At 38.3% G+C, this 20977-nt stretch overlaps 1 protein-coding gene across 5 annotated transcripts in view; it reads left to right on the forward strand.

Annotated features, from left to right (window-relative positions):
* Window positions 1–20977, forward strand: part of DOCK8 (dedicator of cytokinesis 8) — an 87852-nt gene that overhangs the window by 19825 nt on the left and 47050 nt on the right. For 2 of the 5 annotated variants that reach the window (XM_032676164.1, XM_032676165.1), the window contains exons 2-14: window positions 7–109; window positions 3606–3781; window positions 6166–6237; window positions 9446–9569; window positions 9789–10001; window positions 10543–10628; window positions 11828–11894; window positions 12152–12301; window positions 12954–13034; window positions 13836–13995; window positions 14600–14739; window positions 14969–15062; window positions 16225–16387. In XM_032676164.1, the coding sequence (XP_032532055.1) occupies window positions 7–109; window positions 3606–3781; window positions 6166–6237; window positions 9446–9569; window positions 9789–10001; window positions 10543–10628; window positions 11828–11894; window positions 12152–12301; window positions 12954–13034; window positions 13836–13995; window positions 14600–14739; window positions 14969–15062; window positions 16225–16387 (1629 nt within the window). Of the gene's footprint in view, window positions 1–6; window positions 110–455; window positions 465–1529; window positions 1686–3605; window positions 3782–6165; window positions 6238–9445; window positions 9570–9788; window positions 10002–10542; window positions 10629–11827; window positions 11895–12151; window positions 12302–12953; window positions 13035–13835; window positions 13996–14599; window positions 14740–14968; window positions 15063–16224; window positions 16388–20977 lie in introns of those variants that run through there. The other 3 variants (XM_032676166.1, XM_032676168.1, XM_032676167.1) reach the window with 3 other exon arrangements.

Genomic DNA, 20977 nt, shown 5'->3' on the forward strand with positions numbered 1-20977 from the left:
TTAAAGGCACTCCTCTGCAGAAATAAGAAAACAATTTACTCTCCAACCAGGCTTTACACAGTTCTGTCAACGAAGTTTAAGCACCCCTGGCTTTACTGCACTTCATCTGGTAAGTTTTGCGTTTATCTTCTTTACACCGGTTTGGCATCTACATTGCTTGATGGTTTTAGGGTAAATAAAGTGATTTTCTGAAGTCGTCTTGCTTTCCACTGTCTTCTCTCTGAAACTGGTAAAAAGTACTCTCAGGTGAGCTGAGGAAATTATGCATTTGAAAAAACTGAGAATGTTCCTTGGAGCCTGACATAGATAGTCTTTTTGTATATTACTATAAATCAAAGTTAATTAGTAAATGTTGGAGTATATTACATTCTTTCCTTGGTGGAAACATTCAGGTTCATCAAATAAATGCTTTTTGTGGTGATCATAGGTCATTTGCAAAGGGAGGTTGTGTTGCCAGGCAGCAGGTAAGCTTCAATACAGCCTCTCACTCACACCACCGCTCTCCTCCTGGTGCGATCGGGGAGAGAATAGGAAGAGTAAAAGTGAGAAAACTCATAGGTTGAGGAAAAGACAGCTTAATAGGTAAAGCAAAAGCCTTGTGCACAAGCAAAACAAAACAAGGAATTCAGTCACCACTTCCCACAGGCAGGCAGGTGTTTAGCCATCTCCAGGAGAGCAGGGCTCCAGCATGCATAATGGTGACTTGGGAAGATAAATGCTATTATTCTGAACATTCCCCCCTTCCTCCTTCTTCCCCTTGTTTTATATACTGAGCATGATTCCATATGGTCTGAAATATCCCTGTGGTCAGTTGGGGTCAACTGTCCCGGCTGTGTCCCCTCCCAGCTTCTTGTACATCTCTACACTGACAGGATGGTGTGAGGAGCAGAAGTCTTGGCTCTTTGTAAGCACTGCTCAGCAATAATGAAAACATCACTGTGTTATCAAACTGTTTTCAGCATAAATCCAAAACACAGCCCCATAATATTTACTGTGAAGAAAATTATCTGTACCCTTGCCAAAACCCACACAGAGAGAAAAAAGAAAGGTGGAGGCTCAATTATCTTGACTTAATACACCGTTTGCAGGGCTAGCAGAAGGGACAGCACACTGACTGTTCTTCAGTGCTGTAGAGGAATCATGTTAAGTGAGAAATGCCCTGATTGGCATAGATATAATTGAGTCAACTGTTACATGTCTCCAAATCATCTCCAGCCCTATGACACTGCCCTTATGACAAAGGGGAAAAATCCCAGATCTTTTTATTGCCTTTCAGTAGTATAAGTATTCTACAAACATACTATGGCATAAATGAAACTAACTACAATTTTGGTACTCTTCCTCTTCCTACCCTTTTAATTTTTATTTCTTTTTGTGAGACCTGGTAAGTAGAAGCAGGAAAAGTCTTTGTGCACCAGTGAATGTGAAAGATGTAGAACACTAGATGTAAGCAGTTGCTTCCTGTGTGTTGGGGCCTCCCGCCACTACTCACTTCCTTAATCTGAAATGCTGTGGTGTCTAACTTGTTCCTTGCGGTTAGAGGCTGGGTTCCTTCTTCTGCATGCAGACAACTGCTTTTGCTCCTGAGAAACTTGGTAACGTTGCATTTACCAAGTATTACACCGTAGCCGCCATTTTGTGTGCTGTCACAATCTACAAGCCTCTAATTCATCATCCTTAAAAAGGTATGTTTGCAGTAATGATTTATGGCATTTTCTGTATAAAATTGTTTTGCACACTTCTATGGTGTGTGAACAGGAGTGTTGGCTTCTTAGTTAAACCATTATCTCTGTTTCCTTTGAAAATTTGCACCGATTGTTAGGGAGACCATTACCCTCCACCTGCATTTACTTTTTACACTATCTTTTTTACATTTGTGTCTAATTTACAATAGTCAAAAGCACATATTACTAATGATTAAAGATTATTGTTAACACTTGAACTAGAAAAAGAAGACAATGAAATGCGATGGATTTGACTCATCAGAATGGAAAAGTGTGATTTCTGAAAGCGAGTGCAATGCTTAATTGAAAATTAGATTGAATTAAGCAAAAATATTTTGCATATAAAACATTACATCTTCAGCAACTGAAAAGATGTAGTATATGTACATTTTAAGCAGTTTTGCTTTAACCTTTTGGGATTTACTTTTTTAGTAGATCTAAATATATAAGATATATTTATTTTTAGTATACTTTACTTATATATTTTTTAATATATTTAGATCTATAAATCTCTACATCTCTAATCTGTACATGTATATACACTAACATGTAATGTTTTATCCACTGGCAGTACAGTAGGAGAGCTTCAGGGATATTATGATGATAATTAATAAAAAAAATCGCAGTAGCCACAATATCGTTGAATATAAAGGCAATTTTGATATCAGGGACTTCTTTTTCTCACTCCTCATCAACAGCACCACAGAGGTATTTTTTGCTACCAGCTTCAGAAGACAGCCTTGTGAAAAGTATTTGGGCTAATCGAAGTGCAAGTGCAATGCAACCCTTGCTCTTTACAGACAAGGATGATTTGATAGCTAGTGTTTGCTAGAATTCTTCCTCCTAGTATAAAAGTTATTCCAGTGCTATTATTCAAATGCTGTAACTAATTTTCTGCGCTCTTACTATGCTGAGGTTTCATCAGCCTTTCTGGAACTCACAGAACATTAACTATAAGTTTTCTAAAGCTGTAGTTTTTAGATCTGTTTTTGACTTGTCAAGAAAATCAACTATAAGAGATTTTAGTCTCTGTACTCAACTGGACAGATGTTTTATTTCCTAAAGAGATACACGGTATTTTTATTGACTATATAGCAAGAAAAATAATTTTCAGTTTTATCTGAACACAGAATAACATACACTTATATGAAGTCACATTTATGTGTATATGAAACAACTCCAGGTACCAAATCAAACAAGATTTTCTGCCTCTGTTTTTGACACTAAACAGATGAAAAGAACCAGACAGCTTAATAGCATGTGTGGTAGAGCTTGTACTTGTTGAACAGTTGTACTTGTTCTGATCAGACATTCTGTGTAAAAATTGCTAATTAAATGTAATGAGATACAACAATGCCATGTGGTGTAGAAATGGTGAATATCTCAGGTTTGCAGTAACAACTTTAGTAGTTCCATGTAATATTTTGCACAAGTACCGCACAAACCCTTGACAAATATGATAAAATTAGAACTCCAATAATATACAAATCAGTAACATTCTTACTGAAATAGTTAGAAAAAAAAATAGAAATAATAATTTTTTCTGATTTTGAGTATAGTCCTCAACTTTGTTGGCAGTTGAAAGCACACAGTCTTTAGCTGGTCCTTAACTCTGAAGAGTTAACTTTCTTGTTATTCACAGTGTGTTTTGTCTCCTCTCTCCTGTCCATCGGCAGCTCCCTGCCAGATAGTGCTACCTGTCACTGTCATTTTGGTCACCTTCCCTTATCCTTTTTTATTCCTAGGTGAGAAGGTTAGAAGTTTGTTTCTGATGTTTAATACATAATGGGACAATCACAATAATTAAATAAATAAGCCTAAATTACACTATCAGGAAAAGCCATCTGTTGCTAAAATAAATGCCTCTTTATTTCTCATTAGCCTTCCTTTTATGACGCAGTAGACCCAGTAGATTTTGAAGGCTTCCTAATGACACAGCTGAACAACTTGGATTCAGAACTAGCACAAGAACTTGGGGATTTTCCTGAAGATGACCTAGATGTTCTCTTTACACCCAAAGAGTGCAGGACTTTGCAACCTTCTGTGCCAGAAGATGGGTAAGGAGAGTTTTTCTCCCTCTGAAATGCAGCAGGTGTAAAAATAGTTTTGAAGATGTTGATCCAAACACCTCACTCTACCATCCATCCATCCACTACACAGTTGATGAATGTTTGAACTTTGCCATTCATTCTGTTAGGCCTCTTTGCACGCTTAAAATTATGCAAGTGTTTACACAACTTCCTAAGCTTGCTGGTAGTGGCAGAAATGAGATAGATGTAAACCAGAAATAAGAGTAAAGAAGGGCAGGAGAATAGTATGAAAAGTAATTTTTGCAGCTGTGATGCCAGAGATGGAAGTTGATTCTGATCATGTAGTAAGCACAAGATTAAAGGTTTTTACTATTTTTATTTCTTTTTTTCAGCTTTGTGTTACATGACATTGATCAGATCACTAAGACTCTTTCTCAGTAACTGTCTTGCTTAAATGGGGTGAAATAGTTCATACTTCTCAAGGTTTGGAGAGAAAAAAAAGTGTTAATTTCTAGTGTGGAAGTCACTTTTGGTTTCAGGCTGACACTGATAAAATAATTCCACTGCTTTCAACAGCTTAAATTAAATAGGTAGCATGTGCTGACAGTAGCGCTCAACAGTCCTGCAAATATTTAAACTGGTTTGATAAACAGGCACATCATCGGCAAGAGAATTTTTCAGAATAAGAAAATCCATAAGAGAGTTTTCTGATGTGGTTTAAGCGAGTCTATCGTTTGTATACAAAATACTCTTCAAGGACTGTTTCACTGTAAATGGTACCTTTAAGTAGAACCTCAAAGACCTATTGAATTTTGCAAGCAGTAACCATGAGATAAACTTGAAGTCAGCACCAGTTTAGCCCCAAACTGTTATGTCTGCAAAGATGGCTAAGTGTGCAGTGTGTTTGGGATGGGGAGTGTGCTCCTACCAGTTTATTCAGGAAATGAACAGCACAGTCTATATTCTCTGCTGTGTTGAGCCTGAACAATGAAGGGACAAACAGACTTAGTTTATGGTGTCTTGGCTCACAGGGTAGACCTGCATTCCCCTCTGTTCCTGCAAATGCTACAGGCTGCTCTAATTCACCAGCTGGCTGTATAAATTAGAGACCTATACAACAGTAGTACTTGTTCGGTATTTTCTGCCCAATGTACCAAATGCAATGAGGCTAAGCAGGAAACAAAGTTTGTATGATTTTTGCCAGCTGTATGTAAACTAGCTGAGAATCCCTCTCTAAACAAGGTCTCAGTCTGCAAGTCTCTTCTTGGCCTGGTGCATCTCTCAGTAAGTTCAGGAGAGCAAAGGCAGTAGAGATGAGGTGTCACACTAGGTCACCTGAGAATCATACAGTTCCTAGGGGATTGTCTAACCTTTGCAGAAAAGGTGATTTTCGCCTGAATTTACTCACAGGAAAAGTTCCAATCTTTATAATGAATTCTTGTCTTCCTGTGCATTGGAGAGAGAGAACTGATGTGGGAGACAGTGAATATTTTGCTGCTTGAAGTTCCCATTTATTTAAATGATGAACAAAAATATTTTGAAAAGTATCCATCTTCTGAAATTAGATCTGAAATATTTTTCCCTATTTCCAAGGTTACTTCCCAACATGCCTGATGTTTGAAACAGCAATTATCTGTTTGTTTTTCCAATAGGAGAACGTGTAGACTCATGCTGTACAATCAGTTTTAAGCTTGATTTACACCACAGAGACATCAAGGGCTTTTTTTTTTACACAGCGGCTTGCCATTTAGCTGTTCACATTGCTATCACTGATATTAGTGTTTTCACAGAAAATCCTGATCAAGGATGCGAGGACATGTTAGGGAAGATGAGAACACAGAAGGAGCATGCACCGAAGATTGGCCTGCAGGCAGTGCAGTCTTTGATGTCTTTGTGCACCAAGAGCAGGAAGCAGATACCACTGACTGAACTGGGTTAACATGCTGCCTGCTTGCAAACATACCTCCCACCCAAACCAGATACAGGAACCACGGTGGCAGGGGCACAGAGCAGCCTGGCATCAGCCAAGGCTCCGTCCTGCACACATAAACTCACATCAGTTGTTACCCGGTCTTGGTAATCAGTTGCAAATCTATTACATGGTCTGTATGGAAAGTGTATTTTGCAGCAACATCAATATTATATTTATGAAATAAATAGTGTGGCACATGGTTACCTCTATTAATGTGTGTTTGTAAATTTATGAACACAGTAACAAAAACATGCATCGGGGAATTCATGCAGTACACAGAATTTTTTGAACGTCAAACAATAGTTTAGCAGTAAAATAAATACACAGAAGAGGACTAATAGAGAGTCCTTTTTCTGAATAGCATGTTTATATAAATTTCTTTGTCCTGAAAGTATGACTTAGGTGCTAAAATATTTACAATATGTTGCTTTTTCCACAGGGTTGAACTGGACTCACATGTCAAAGACTGTGTTCAGACATATATCCGTGAGTGGCTGATTGTGAATCGAAAGTAAGCTACATATAATTAAATAAAATCAAAAATACATTCCATCTTATTTATCAGAGAAGAGATCTTGCTGTTATAAGTAATCCTAAAGACTAATGATTTTAATCAGTGGTTGAAGACAAGAACTGACTTTTCATTGAGCTATTGCATCTGCTTCTTAATTATCAGGCACTCTGGGAATTAAGTAGGAAGAAATTCACATCAACTTATATAATGCTGATTTATCTAAATCAGGAATACTGGTACTAGGCGATCCCACTAAAAGAAAAGATAACAGCGATAAAGATTACATTTGCATGCTTTTCTCCTATCCATGCCCTGAAAATTCAACACAATCTGATTTCTAATGGTGTCTGAAAACTCAAGGACTATGGGCTTTCCCAGCAGTGACTGAGTGTATTCATGGGATTATTAGTGTTATAGCCTATTTTACTATTTTATGTAAGTAAAAAAAATTATTTCTGCATTTGAGGTCAGTGTAATTCAACACACAGAACTGCATCTGTAGTCTTTCTAAGTGACTTAATTTCCTTTCATTTACCACATTATATTATATTATATTATATTTTCCATTACATATGTTAAATGTGAAAGGCACTCTCAGTCAGTGTTTTCTATGCAAGGTTGCCTGTCCCCAGACTCTTAGGGGAGTCTGAGGAATGGGGATATCTTACCTCCTTCCCTGTCACCCCATCGTGTTCTTCAGAAAGAGGGGTTTGGAGCTCTATTTTTCTGTAACACTTCCATTCATCCCCTCATGCACTCGTACCCTGTTCTAAAGAAGCAGTAGGAGCCAGTGATAGTGGAGTGCTGGCACATTTGCTGCCATTGTGTTGTACCTCTTCACCCGCCCTTGCTGCTCTCTGCTTTTCTAACATAACGTACATCAGCAATCAGTGCTGTATGGGTTGACTCCTGGTTATTGTAAAGGAATTGCATTGTTTAACTGCGCAGCTCGTGCTCCTCAGCGGAGCAGCTGCTGAGGGTTATCAAGATACTTCCTCGGGGGTGCTGATGAAATTGATTGAATTCTCAGAACTGTTTCACAGTGAGTCACCAAAAATAGGCTCATGGGTTTTGCGGGCTCTCCATCTGTGCTGCTCTTTCACACAGCATTGTTCTGAGCACACTGTAAAGAGCAAGTGTGCAGCTTTGTTTGTGCACTTTGTTGAGTGAACAGTAAAGTAGGTAAGGTGAAAAATAGAACATAGCTGTTTCTGCATTTAGGTGTACTGGTAGAAGTGTGAATAGAGCCATAGAAATACACATATGAGAAAAGTTTTGTTGCGTGTTTTAGTATTTCATTCATTCAGATAAGGAAAATTTGCATTCAGAAACTTTTTTTGCAGTGGACTCTGTGGTAAACATGATGATGGACTATGCCAGAGAGCTGAGCTTTGATGGCTGTGGCTAACAATGCAAGCAAGTTATTAAAAATTGGAAAGAACAAGGCGGTGTCAAATATACTGCAGTGTCACATAAAAAAATTATAGATTGTTATAGGTAATCTCATGTTAGTGCTTGGACACTATTCTCAGAACAGGAAGGAGAAGAAAAGATATCAAGAGAGGAGTGAGAAAAAAGTAATTGTAGAAGGCTTTCCATTGTTTTGAGAAAGGCTGGAAAAACTGGAGTTGCCTACATAGGAAGCAGGTTCATAGGATAGGTTGCTGATTGGTGGAGCTATGGATGAGAGGAGTGCGTAAGTGACTTTCATGCATTCGTGAATGTGAAGGTTCAGAACAGGAGACTGAGGAGTCTTCGGTGAGAGGCGTGAGCAGAGGTGGTCCTTGTGCCTGAGAGCAGAGGTATGTGGCAGAGAAGCTGGACACAGGTGGAGTCCATGTGTTTTTGCCAGAGGCTGCATGGGAGGCTTGTTCCTGTGCCTGTCTGTTTCTCCTTTCAGTTGTCCTTTGTTCCTTTTCCTCATTCCATTTACTTAATTCAATGTGTGGCCATTAAATTGACATGTGTGGTAAAAGCATGGTTTGCCACTTGGTGAGTTCTAATTGCTACCATGCTTTTCAAAATAAATAAACAATATAAATAAATTTTCCAGGAGTACTTTAGGGGAAAGGCATCTCTATTGTAGCTTGTAAACCAGAGGCAAAGTGTGAACTCAGGTACATAAATTTCTTGATTAATCGTTTGCCACTGGAGGTAGCGAGAAAATTATCTACGCAACCTCTTTTGGATGCTTAAATATCTTAAAGTCATGCAGAATTCCTGTCTTCCATTCTGGAGTATTATGGTGGCTCCAAAACAAGGTCACATCCAAGGAGAGCTGGGATTGTCTCTTTTATGACTTCAGTTTTCATTGCAGTGAACTGGTAAATTATTAAAATGCAAACAATTAAAACTAAAACACATCAGAGCATATAATTCAGTTACTCCCAAAATGTAATAAAAAATTGCTTATTGTGGCTTCTTTATGAAAGTACTCAAATGTTTAGCCGTCGCCTTGGGAGTGTTATGGAAAGGCAGATGAACAAAGCAGGATCATGTAACTAAGGTGGCTGATTGCAAAAAGGCTATCAAAGGATTTAGCAAATTGTATACTAAAGTGAAAGAAGCAGAGCTCTGGGTGCATCTGGTATCTTTTTTTTCAGGATTTTCCATCTGCCTCAAAAATGGAACTTGAAATTGGTACCTTGCTGCAAAACTTTGCAAAGTTGCCCGCAGAGAGCATTACATTGTGCCATAGCAATAGCCCTCTTCAAAAATGGGCATTGTTTGAAAGGTGTAGATTGTTGCCTGTGTTTAACTTGGGATGCTAGGTAGGTCCAGGATAAGAGCACTAAGCTTTTGGATGTATAATTGCAGAAGCAGATCCAGCTAAAAGATAAGTGATCCAAATCCACGTTCTTAAGGTCACTGAAGTAATCACTGTGTCTAATGAGGAGATCAGGGCTGAATTTGTACCTAGGTCTGGTTTTGGTGCTGTCTCAGGCTCATGGTCTTTGCAAAAGTGATCTGAATGAATCTTCTTCCTTTTAAGACTGTTCTTAATATACATGATAGAGTTGCAGTGGTGTGTTAAAAGAAATTAAAGTTGTAAAATGTCACATTTTTGCATAAAAGCTGTGCCGTGCTGCTCTTTTGCAGAACAATGTTTACAGTTCTTTAATATTTTTTTATTTGTCTTTTCTGTTTTATTTTCCCTTAACTCCTCCTCATGCTATCCTGACTTTCTTGGGCTTGTCCGAGAAAGGAACCAAGGGAATTCAGATACATGTAGCCTGAAAAATAGGGGATCCCGAAAAGATTTTCACAAGACGCTTCAAAAACAAACCTTTGAATCAGAAACACTGGATTCTGGCGATGCAAGTTTCCAGGTACATTTTCTTAACTTTGGGAGAAGTAACCAAATACTGCAGCTTCCCTCAAAAGAATCATCCCAGGATCTCTGTAATGGCATCAAGCGGAGCACCATGCTCGCCATTAGGCTTCATGGCAGAGGCGGCGTTAAGATCCCCTCTGCCAGACCACCAAGAGTCGTTCCCTGGCACCCTGGTGCTCAAGCCACAGCTTGCCATTTTGCTGCTTTCCAACAGGTGGGACCCCAACACGTCCATGCTCTCCCTGAGGAGGCCTCCAGGACGACCCTTGCCTCCTCTTACTTCGAGCTCCGCAGCCTGCAGCCAGACCCCCGCTTGGAGAATCTGCTGCGGCACGTCAGCGCTGAGGAGTTTGAGAGGCAGAATGAGGAGGCACGGCGCACCAACAGGCACCCTGAGCTCCTCGCCCTCTACCCCTCTGTGGATGAGGTGAGCTGGGAGGCTGGCTGTCCTATTGGTTTTCCCCAGCTGACTGTCCTGGCATTAGTCAGGTTAAAGCTGCACCACAGTTCAAACACAGGGTTTATGGCCTGGATAGGTGTCTCCCTTGGATAATAACAGGGTGAAGGCATGTCATCATGAGCTCCTGTCAGCTGTCTTCAGTTTTCGTGGGGGGTTTGAACTTGGACTCGCACTGTTGCCTGAGGCCCTGTTGTACCCCTCTCAGTGTGAGTCAAGCCACATGCTGGTGATAGGGCTATGTGAGGGTGTTACCCTTCCCTGTAACTCTCACTGGGGGTCCAGAAATGTAAATATTTGGTGTAAATGCCAGATAGGGGTCAGGAATGTAAATATTTAGAAATAGTAAATCAATTATTTTTCATCTCTGGAGAGATTAAATGCCCACTGAGTGGGGGAAGGTGCTAGTCTGTAGCAGCAGCCCAGCTATCATTACATAAAGGTTTTATCCAAGTATGTAAATTTACAGTTGTTTTGATTGAGTATTACAATAATTACTGTGTAATTATAGGAAGATGCAGTGGAAATACGACCAGTGCCGGATTGCCCGAAGGAACATCTGGGCAACAGGATTTTGGTGAAGCTGCAGACTCTGAAGTAAGTATCCTTCACAAGCTTCAGTCACCATTTGTCAGAAATTCTCTTCCGACTGCGATACCACTGAAGGTGTCCTGTACAGCAATTCACACGCTCACGTGTTCTTCCTTAGGGTAGCAGAGGACTATTTCTGTTCCTCTTTACAGAACTCTTTAACTTGTTAGGGTGAAAAGGAGTTCGGAGTGAACCCAAATTATATATTTCACACAAACCAGATTGGTTCCTACGCGCTACTGGACTTTTGTCATGGTTTCACCCCTGCTGGCAACCAAGCCCTACGTGGCCACTCACTCACTCCCCCACCAGTGATACTGGGGAGAGAATCAAAAAGCTAGAAAACTCATCGGTTAAGACACAGACAGCTTAATGGGAAAAGCAAAAGCTGCATATGCAAGCAGAGCAAAAAGAAAGGAATTAACGCACTACTTCCTGTGTGGGCAGGCATATCCAGGAGAGCAGGGACCCATCACATGTAACAGTTATGTGGGAAGACAAACACCATCACTCCAAACATCCCCTCCTTTCCTCCTTCTTCTCCCCACTTTTTATACTGAGCATGATGTCATACCTGGAATATGGTGTGGAATATCCTTTTCATCAGTTGGGGTCATCCGTCCAGGCTGCGTCTCCTCCCAGCCTCCCATGCACCCTAGTCTCCTCACCATCATGGCAGTATGAAAAGCTGAAAAAACCTTGGCTCTGTGCAAGCACTGCTCAACAATAACAAAAACTTTTTGGTTTTGTTATTATATATTATATATATACATATATATAATATATATAACATCCCTATATTATCAACTCTGTATTCAGCACAAATCCAAAACACAGCCCCACATCAGGCACTGTGAAGAAAATTAATTCTACCCCAGCCAAAACCAGCACAACTTCATACACAGAAAAAAAAAAAGCAAGAAAGATACAATAATTTTAATTGATATCTGAGATCAGTTTCTGTCAAATTTAGAAAATACGTAGAATGCAGTTTACTTCCATTCTTTTCCTCTTGAAATCTTATAATATAATGCACTAATAAAAAAATCCTCCACACTTGGAGAGAACTGAGGTCTGGAACTAAGTATTTCTCCTTATTTTCTAACAAAAGTGCCAGTCAAAATAAAGCCCTTTTATTTTTTTTTGTTATACATAGCCGCAGGAGTGCAGTATCAATCAGTGTCTTGTGTGTCTGTCCCTAACAGGTTTGATATAGAGATCGAACCTTTATTTGCATGCATAGCTCTCTATGACATAAAGGAAAGAAAAAAGGTAAGTGTGCATACAATATTCTTGTGGAGTTGGCTTGGGTTTTTATCTCTGGAGTAGTAATTTAGGAAACCTTACAAAAAAATCTGCAACTGTTTCACACATGTAGTCTGATCCACGATTCCTTTTATTTAGTCAAGGTCACATGCTTGCAGTTGTTTGTTTTGTAGTTCTGCTTTTGTACTGCTTTTGACTTGTTTTACAATAAAATTTGAAGCATTTTTTCTCTGCAATGTATTTTAATCCTTTTTCTTTTCAAGATCTCAGAAAATTTTCATTGTGACCTCAACTCTGACTCATTAAGAGGATTCTTGCGTTCTCATACACCCTCCATTGACTTGTCTACTCAGGCAAGATCGGCAGTATTTTCTGTCACATATCCTTCATCAGATATATATCTGGTAATAAAGGTATGTTACAGCGCTGCTTCAACACCCTTCTTCCAGTTTTCAGCTGCACCTGTTGTCTGAGTTCATGAAGCCGACAAACACGGGTTTCCTCTAGATGAGATGAATTCTAGTAGTTTTTAATAGTATCTGTGGTGGTGTCCATTTGGTATATCTTACTTTAAAGCTTAGAAGTTATATCGATACCCTGTCTTCTAGTTATACAAAATACTTAGAATTTCCTATCTTTGCCAAAAGGAAATTAAAAGTATAGTGAAATAAGGCACTTTTAAAAATTTTATTTACATTCTGTGGAAGTTTTTTGGCTCTGATTTATTTCTCTTTGCATAATTTTGTGTGTTTAATTCTGAAACTGATTTAACCTGAACCACTTAATTTGGAATGTGTTAATTTTCCTGATTTCAGTGAAAATGCAGTAGTAACTGATTGATTCAGTGTTGTCACATATATGTTTTGTGTTGTCACATATATGTTGTCACATATATGTTTTCTGCCCTCCAATGGATGGAAGACTAAGAGGTCTAGTATCAGTCACTCCATAAACATTTTGTGTTGTACATTTAGGCAGGCTCTTTCATACTGCTAGAGAAACAGTATGTTACTATTTGGGTGATATTTTTTATTTGTGAGTGTCTTATTTTCCTGGTTTTTGTAGATAGAAAAAGTGCTTCAGCAAGGAGAAATTGGAGACTGTGCAGAACCCTATATGGTTCTTAAAGAAAGTGAGGCTGGCAAGGTAAGTAAATAACCATAAAGAATGTTTGGATGAAAAAATGCATGATCAAGGTGAAAAAAAAAAAAACAAAACAGATAAAGATCAGACCCTTTGGAATAGGACAGAATATCAGAAACACTGGAGGGGAAGCCAGTTAGTGCATCCATGGTTTGGTGTCTGTGACCAACAGAAGTCAGGAGAAGGGAAGGTGCATTTTCATTACTGACCCCTTTGGAAATTAATGCTGACAAAGTCTTGAGTTATGAAGCAGGTAGGGGTGAGCAAAAGAGATGACTAGAACGTAGAATTCACAGAAATATTTGTACCTCAGAGACATGTTACTGGTTTGGATGGGCAGACAATCTGTTGTGGTGTGTAGTGGCTAGTTCAGTACTGTCATTCATAGATAACATGAGCTCTATTCAAGGAATTCATGGTCACTTACCTCCATGGAACAGGCTGAAACTGTTTGTTGGACTTCCATACGTCTCACCTTTAGAATATTGCTTTCAATAGCAATAGAATATTTTTTCAATATCTGATGAAAGACACAGAACCTGCTAACGTTTCATGGTGATTGTTCATACTGGACTTGTGGGTCACTCCAAAAAGATCAGATGCAAATGAACTCATTGAAAAGAAATCTAATTGAATGTACAAATCAAAACAGCTACAATTCTGACAGTGATGTATCAAGAAAACATGAGAGATAGCTGCAAATTATTTACTAAACTGTAAATACGTAATTTACATTTTTATCTATGGTAACATTACAATAACTGATGGCGCTTTTTTTAACAGTCATTATTTTATTTGTCTTAGACAAAAGAAAAGATTGAAAAACTGAAAGCACAAGCTGAATCCTTTTGTCAGCGTTTGGGGAAATACAGAATGCCATTCGCCTGGATTCCCATAAGCCTAACTAATTTCTTCAACCTTTCAACACTTGAACGAGAAATACCTGACACTGAAGGTTTAAACGGTAATTGTCCAACTTTTCTAAGTAATGCAAAATTACTCTTCAGTAGGACTGAATATAGGAAACAATGTCATTCACTCTAGCATCAAGAGTGAATAACAAAGTCACATCTTCTCAATCTTCCTTGTCAGTGCTACAACCACTTACAAGTCAATGTCCTCACTGTTTCATCTCTGCATATTAATTTTTATGTCTGCTAAATATTCTTTATTGGTTTAGACCTGATTTTCATTGAACACTGGCTTTGTAGTAGTAAAACTCCCTTTACCACATGGAGTTCATTAGCTATACTGGGCAATCAAAATACCTATCATCTTAGTTTCTAGGGTATTCAGGACCATTGTTCGACACCGTTGACTAATGTGCTTCATAACCCATGAATTAAAAATTTGAGTAAACTTGTGCTCTGCAGCAGAAATAATGTCACTTCTCTAGGTGTGTCCTGACATTCCACTATTTCACATAGTCTGAAATAAAAGTTCAATGTTTTAGGTACTCTATCCTCTGATGTTGCTGGGAAGTTGTGGTTTTCTAGGTATTCTTGTAATCTTTGTACTGCAGCAAAAGCGAAAAGCAAGATGATGTTTCATTTAATTTCCATTTGAAGGGAAGGGATCCACTAGTGACAAGAGGGCAACACTGCTGCAGGCAAGAAGGCCTTCTGAGAGAAGTCTCAGCTCAGAGGACAGCTATCCAGCATCCAATTTCAAAACAATCTCTCTTACCCTTGGCACCTTCTTTAAACAGGTACTGGATTCTCTTTCTGTTTTTCTTAGAAATTTTTCATCTATGTAATGTGAATTGTGTTGGGAAAAATTACCAATTGTATTTGTGTGGAGACAGAGGATAACTAATGTCTAGTACACAGTAATGCACTTGCTTTGCATGCCTCAGGAACACGGTTCACTTACAAACCTTTTCTCAGTGTTATGGAGTATTGTTATAAATGTACTGATTTTTGTCTTTCTCCTGGTAGGAGGGAGACAGGCTCAGTGATGAAGATCTGTTCAAATTTTTAGCTGATTTCAAAAGATCATCTTCCTTGCAAAGACGAATTAAGACTTTACCAGGTATGTAGTTAATTGTGGATGGAAAGGGTTATGTGTATTTTTCTCCCCTAAATTGTTCTGTAAATTCCAACCCCAAAATATAATTAACTTGGGTTTAAAGCCTATAATGGGTACCATTTAGGAACTTCCTGGGTTCCCAGTGTCAACCTGAACACAGATGATTTTGAATTTTTTTTTTCCTGCGTGAATTAGTATGCAGAGTTATATTTAGCTTGATATTCTAAATTATTTGCTTTCCTTGCTAATTTACAGTGTATCTACTGGATGTCTTTTCTTATTGTTCAAACTGTTTGAAGACAGTACTTTAAAGCAAATTTCTAAGATCCTTGTCATTTCCCTTCAATACTTTGAAATGGCTCCTATTTTGTAGAGAGAGATTAAAATATATACACTGTTCATCTCAGTTTGGTATTTGAGTCAGTGTTAGTTAGCAAAGGAGAGAGGCAGAGACAGTGTTTGGCTGCTGTCAAACCCCTGACGAGCTTAATTTTTCGTTTTATATAAATTACAGCTCAGGCACTTCTGGGTCACAGAGGAACCTTAAAAAATATGAACTGAGGGCAGAGCTGCTTTTCCTTTCTAACTGATTGCCAGAAATGGCAAGTCTGAGCTCCACAAACGGTTTTCAGTTATCACAGCACAGAATTTAAACAGACAGTCTGTTGATACTTGGGTAAATGTTATCAGTATTAACTGTTTAACTGCTGACCACTACAAGCCTGGCTGTCCTGGTGGGTGGTGTCTAATTTGGCAGAGATTAATCAGAGCAGAATCTGAGGGGAATGATTAGAGTGAGAGAGAACTGTATTAGACAGCAACCCTTTTATCTTTATTTGTCTCCCAGACAAATGTTGTATTATTTGTGTGTGAAAGATACTAGAATGTCAACCCAGCATACAGTATTCCTTCCTTTTTTCTATTTACTTGAAATAGTACAGGGTAGGCATAAAAAGCCATATTTTGTCCTGATGTAAAGGGATGTGTATAGGCTACTTCCTCTGTAGTCTTTCTACACTTATGCTTTCCTTCTCATGCAGCCCAAGATCCACTTCTTATTCCTGCACTGTTGCTATGTAACCTCATATATTGTTTTCATCTTTCCTTTATTATACATTGATTATTTTTTATATTTTTACTGAGATTTTGTGGTTTAATTTTAAAGGAACACTTAAACTGGAGATTTCCCCAGCTCCAGAAAACCTTAGTTATTGTCTGACACCAGAACTTCTGCCAGTGAAGCCATTTCCAGAAAACCGTAATCGTCCCCACAAAGAGATTTTGGAATTCCCGGTTAGAGAAGTGTATGTTCCCCATACCATTTATAGGTAAGAAAGAATGTATATTTTTTACATTTTTAAAGATCTATTTTAAAAAATAATTGTGACTTAGATTTTTTTTCAGAAATAGAAACTAAATATATATATATAAAAGAAAGACTATGCATTAGGCTGACAACTTAATCGTATTAGCTATTTCAAGATAAAATACCTGCAGGATATTCTATAATGTATTTATTAATCTAATTGTGTTGTCCTTTGAAAATTTTTCTCTTTCTCTTTTTCTCTCTTTGTCTTTTTCTCTCTTTCTCTCTTGGAGTCTGAGATTAAACTACGCAAAGTAACTCTGAATTTGAATAGAGCCACATATGAAGTGTTTTTCTTATTTTATTCCCTTTCCTCTAATCTGAAAAGTAGAATCATCCTGTCTTATTTAAGCAATTTAGTCATAACTGATTCTCATGGCCTCGTAGTGTGATACAGCTGATTTAATGTTTCCTAATTTTTTGATTGTAAGTTCTGCAAACCATTGCTATGCATGCAGACATTAAAAAGAATGAAAAATGAATAAAATAATTACCTGTTTTCTATCAACATTACCATGAATATAGAAATGTACTTGAATACCAAATAAATGAAAACCTATAAAAATACAAACTGGCATAACTATACCTATGCAAATGTCCAGACAAATACTAGTGAAACACCTATCTTCAGTTTTTCTCCTGAATCTTTAGAAAAAATGAAAAGGTTGTGTTTACTTCTTTGTTGGTTTTTTTTTTGCCAAAGTAAGGTATTTCAGAGGAAAAAAGTCTCCTTTTTTTCTAATAATAGCTTTTTCCTTTGTGATAGGAGAAGTGGAGTCTTCTGTTATAGTCTTTGAACTCAGCTCTTGCTAGCTTTTTTTGCTGGTGTAATGCCATTATTTTAAGTTATGCTATTTCTGATTTATGCCAGAGAGATCAGCCAGCCCACTGTCTTTGTGCTCTGTGAAATTGAGCACTTATTTTTGTTGTGTACTTATATTTCTTTAATAAAAATACTTCCCTGAAAATGTCAAAACATTCCAAGATTTATTTCTTTCATACCCTTCTATTTTTAATAGGAAAAATCATATAATTTAAAGGTTGTTTGTCATTTTATTTTTTCATTAAGTATAAATGAAAATTATGCTGTTTACTGCCGCTATGAAATGTTGGTGCTGAGGAAGAGGGATTTGTCACATCGCTTCAGCAGTAACTCAGCTTAACCAGCACAGGAAGTCCTCTCTTTAATGGGGAAGTGGCTAACATTTCAGGGATTTTTAGAAGGGGGAAAAAACCCTTTCCTTTGCTGTTTTGTTTCATTTAATTGCAGACCACTCAGTGCTGCGCTCAGACTTACTGTAGTCTGCAATGTGAGCTGGAGGCCTTCTGCTTTGGTGGTAGTCATTCTACCCCATTCTTGACTAGTTTGGGATGAGGAAAGACTATTGGTGTATAATGGTCTCTCATTCCTGTTACTGCTGTCACAGCATTATCTACTGTTTTCTGCCTCTCTGCCCGTGGACTCCAGAGATAGCACAGTAGCCCTATGAGTCTTCTACAGGCCCATTGGTCATCTCTTCAGGTGATTCAAAATTTTAGCAGCATGAGAAAAATTATTCAGGTGCTTATCCAAATTATCTATGGTAAGATACAGAATATATGACACATACTCACCCTCTTGAATGTGACAAGTTGAAGTTCTGTCATTGTGCTGACTAGAGCAGGTTTCTATATTCAGTTAACTATTTATGATGTGCATTTTAACTTTCAATATTTTTTTTCCCTGAAGATTCCTCACCAAAACTGTAGAGGAATCAGCGAATACTGAAAATTGTAACTAATGGATGTATCAGTTTTTGTTTCTAATACCATAAGTTTTACATGTCACTGTTAACCCATCCATCATTGTTCACCTGCAGAACATTCTGGTTTGTTTCAATAGGGACTACTTGCACATATGTTGTATTTTGCTATGTATGGAATTCTTGTCACAGTCATCAATGAACATTCCTACTATTCATTGGAAGTTTGAGATGCGCTTGTTGATACCTCAAACAAGGTGTAATCTAGCAAGGGGAAGGATTTTGTTATGTCACACGTATGAACAAGCAATATTTACAAATAGGAATATTCAGAGAATATTCACAGAATGTTCACAAGAATATTCACAAACTTGAAACTCTGAATAGATTTTATTTTGGCAGAAGATAGGTCTGCATTGCTTTGCCCATAGGAAGTGATCAAATCCCATGAAAGTGTAGGAAGGTCAGCAAATTTGAATGAGAATTGCTGCATGGTGTCCTGTACGAGGCTGGGTGGGCCCTTAGCTTTCTCCGCAAGTAACTGATTCCGAAATAGCCTCTTCTCTATCATACATCTGCTGGGTCAGTCTCCAACCCAGAGAAGCTGTCTGGATCTGTGTCTCACCCAGGACTCTGCTGGCCTTTGGAACTCTGTTCTCAGTGATGTTGGGTACTCTGCCATGGCTTTTGTAGACTCATGCTGACGCCTGAATGGCTCTTTTGCCTTTTAAGCACATCTGACTGTATCTGGAGGTAGAGCTCTGCGCTTTCTGTATGGGGAGTGAGGGGAGAAATTTAATCACGCTGAACAAAAGTAATTTCTGTGTCATGTTGTTTGAATATTTCTGCTCAGTGAAGAACCTCAAGGGAAATACAATGCCTCCTGGAGCTCACTACATTCTTATGGGTATCCTAGCTGTCCTGTTATTTAAAAGACAGCAGTATTTGCTGCCCCAATGCCCCTGCTAACTGCCATGTGAAATTCTCCTTGTCTTTGCTTCCTCTCACGCCTTTGGAGTTTATGGATGCTGGCAGGCAGTAGGACTTAGACAGTCGTCAGCAGTAGATCTACAATTCATGCCTGTGTCAGGGAACCTCTTTTGATCATCTCCTCACCTTTCTGCTTTAGAAGTCAGCCATCACTTTCATCTCTTCAGAATATCCAGTCAGCATTTATCTCTATTCTTCTTCAGTGCTGATGTGTTTAATACACATGTAAGCAAAATCTTTAAAACTGCTTGAGCATAAATGGCACCAGCTTTAGCTTTTCAGTAGAGTACTTACTGGAATAATGCTTCCTTGGTTGTGTAGTCAGCAGAGAGCTCTCTATGTTTTTACATATCTTTAATCTCAAGCCACGTCTAAAGGTAAAATCCAGTGCTCAGGTACATTATATGGATTTGTGACATCGTGTCCCAGGCTACAGATTAATGAAGCAATGCCTGGATTATTCAGCCTCCCCTACATGTATTTCTTCACCTCTGGCAGATATAATATTGACAATATCCTTCATTTAATATGTCATTCCCCCGAGTATAATTCAGTGGAGGTTACCGATATATTTCTCTCTTTCACTTAGCTTTCCTTAACATCATATTGGAGAGAGTTTGACAAAGCAGAAATTGCACTTAAGATGGTAAGGAAGAAAGTGCATTAGTGTGACAGGCAGGAGTACCATTCTGAAAGAAGGGAAAGGCAAGTTATATGCTATTTTTTTTGTGCTAAGGCATGCCATGGACCATATAAGGTATGTTGGTTAAAAGAAGTAGCTTGGACTGTGTAGTATCTGTTGTGACACATTGCAATAAGGAGAATCAACAAGAGTTTTCCAGGTCTTGGGATACAATAAATGGAAAATGGACTGTCTGACTTAAGGGCAATATTCTCCAAAGCTGCTCACCCTTGTCAGCTGACAATGGTGCTGAGGAGATGTCTGGGATAAGAACAGAGCGATTCTGTGTGCAGCTTCTGACTGTCACAAACAAAGAGAAAGCATGAAAACCCATGAGAGGTCCTCATTGTTTCTCACTGAAAGTGAGCATGCTTCCACCAACACTAGTCTTATTCCTAACACTTGGCAGATGAACAGTGAAAACCCTATACCAGACTGGGAAAACAAGACACTAAATAGACATAATCATGATTCCAGAATGTATGCGTAATCCCGACTTACCTGAAATCCCATATTTGCCATAAACTTTACTGGAGAAAAATCTTTCTATTAGCATTTTGACTCTTCTACTAGAATTGTTGGGTTTTGAACTTGGAAGACTATCTACGCTGCCAAATTCCTCATAGAAATTTGAAGTGTAGTGATGTATTCATGTACAGAAGCTAGTAAACAGCAAAGTATGCTGTGTTTCAAAGCATTATTCATATACATTACTTTAAAAAGGAAGTTTATAGAATTACAGTTCAAAATTTCTTATTTGTATTTGCTCAGGTTCATTGATACTGCTTTTTGATTTGTATAATCTAGAAATATATGCCTTTTTTTCTGCTATAAGCTACAAATGTATGAACTTCGGTTGTTGTTTTCCTTGTTTTTATCACCTCTGAGTGATTCCTTCCCCCTTCCAAAATCTTATTGTTCACATCTCAGAAAGGAGCTGCTTTCTCAAGAGGTTCCTACTTTTCATTACATGAAGCAAAGACAATAGTTCATTTGTAACAGGGAATTACATGTTAAAAAATAAAAAAAAGAGGCAGAGAGGAAGACTGCCTTCTCAAAGACATAGCTTACTGCATGAGAAATCTTAAACATAGAATGTTCTGTGTGTCACAGCAAGAAGTTAGCTTTTCCTTGTGAA

The sequence above is a fragment of the Chiroxiphia lanceolata genome, chromosome Z (genome assembly GCF_009829145.1).
Source record: "Chiroxiphia lanceolata isolate bChiLan1 chromosome Z, bChiLan1.pri, whole genome shotgun sequence".
Lineage (NCBI taxonomy): Eukaryota > Metazoa > Chordata > Aves > Passeriformes > Pipridae > Chiroxiphia > Chiroxiphia lanceolata.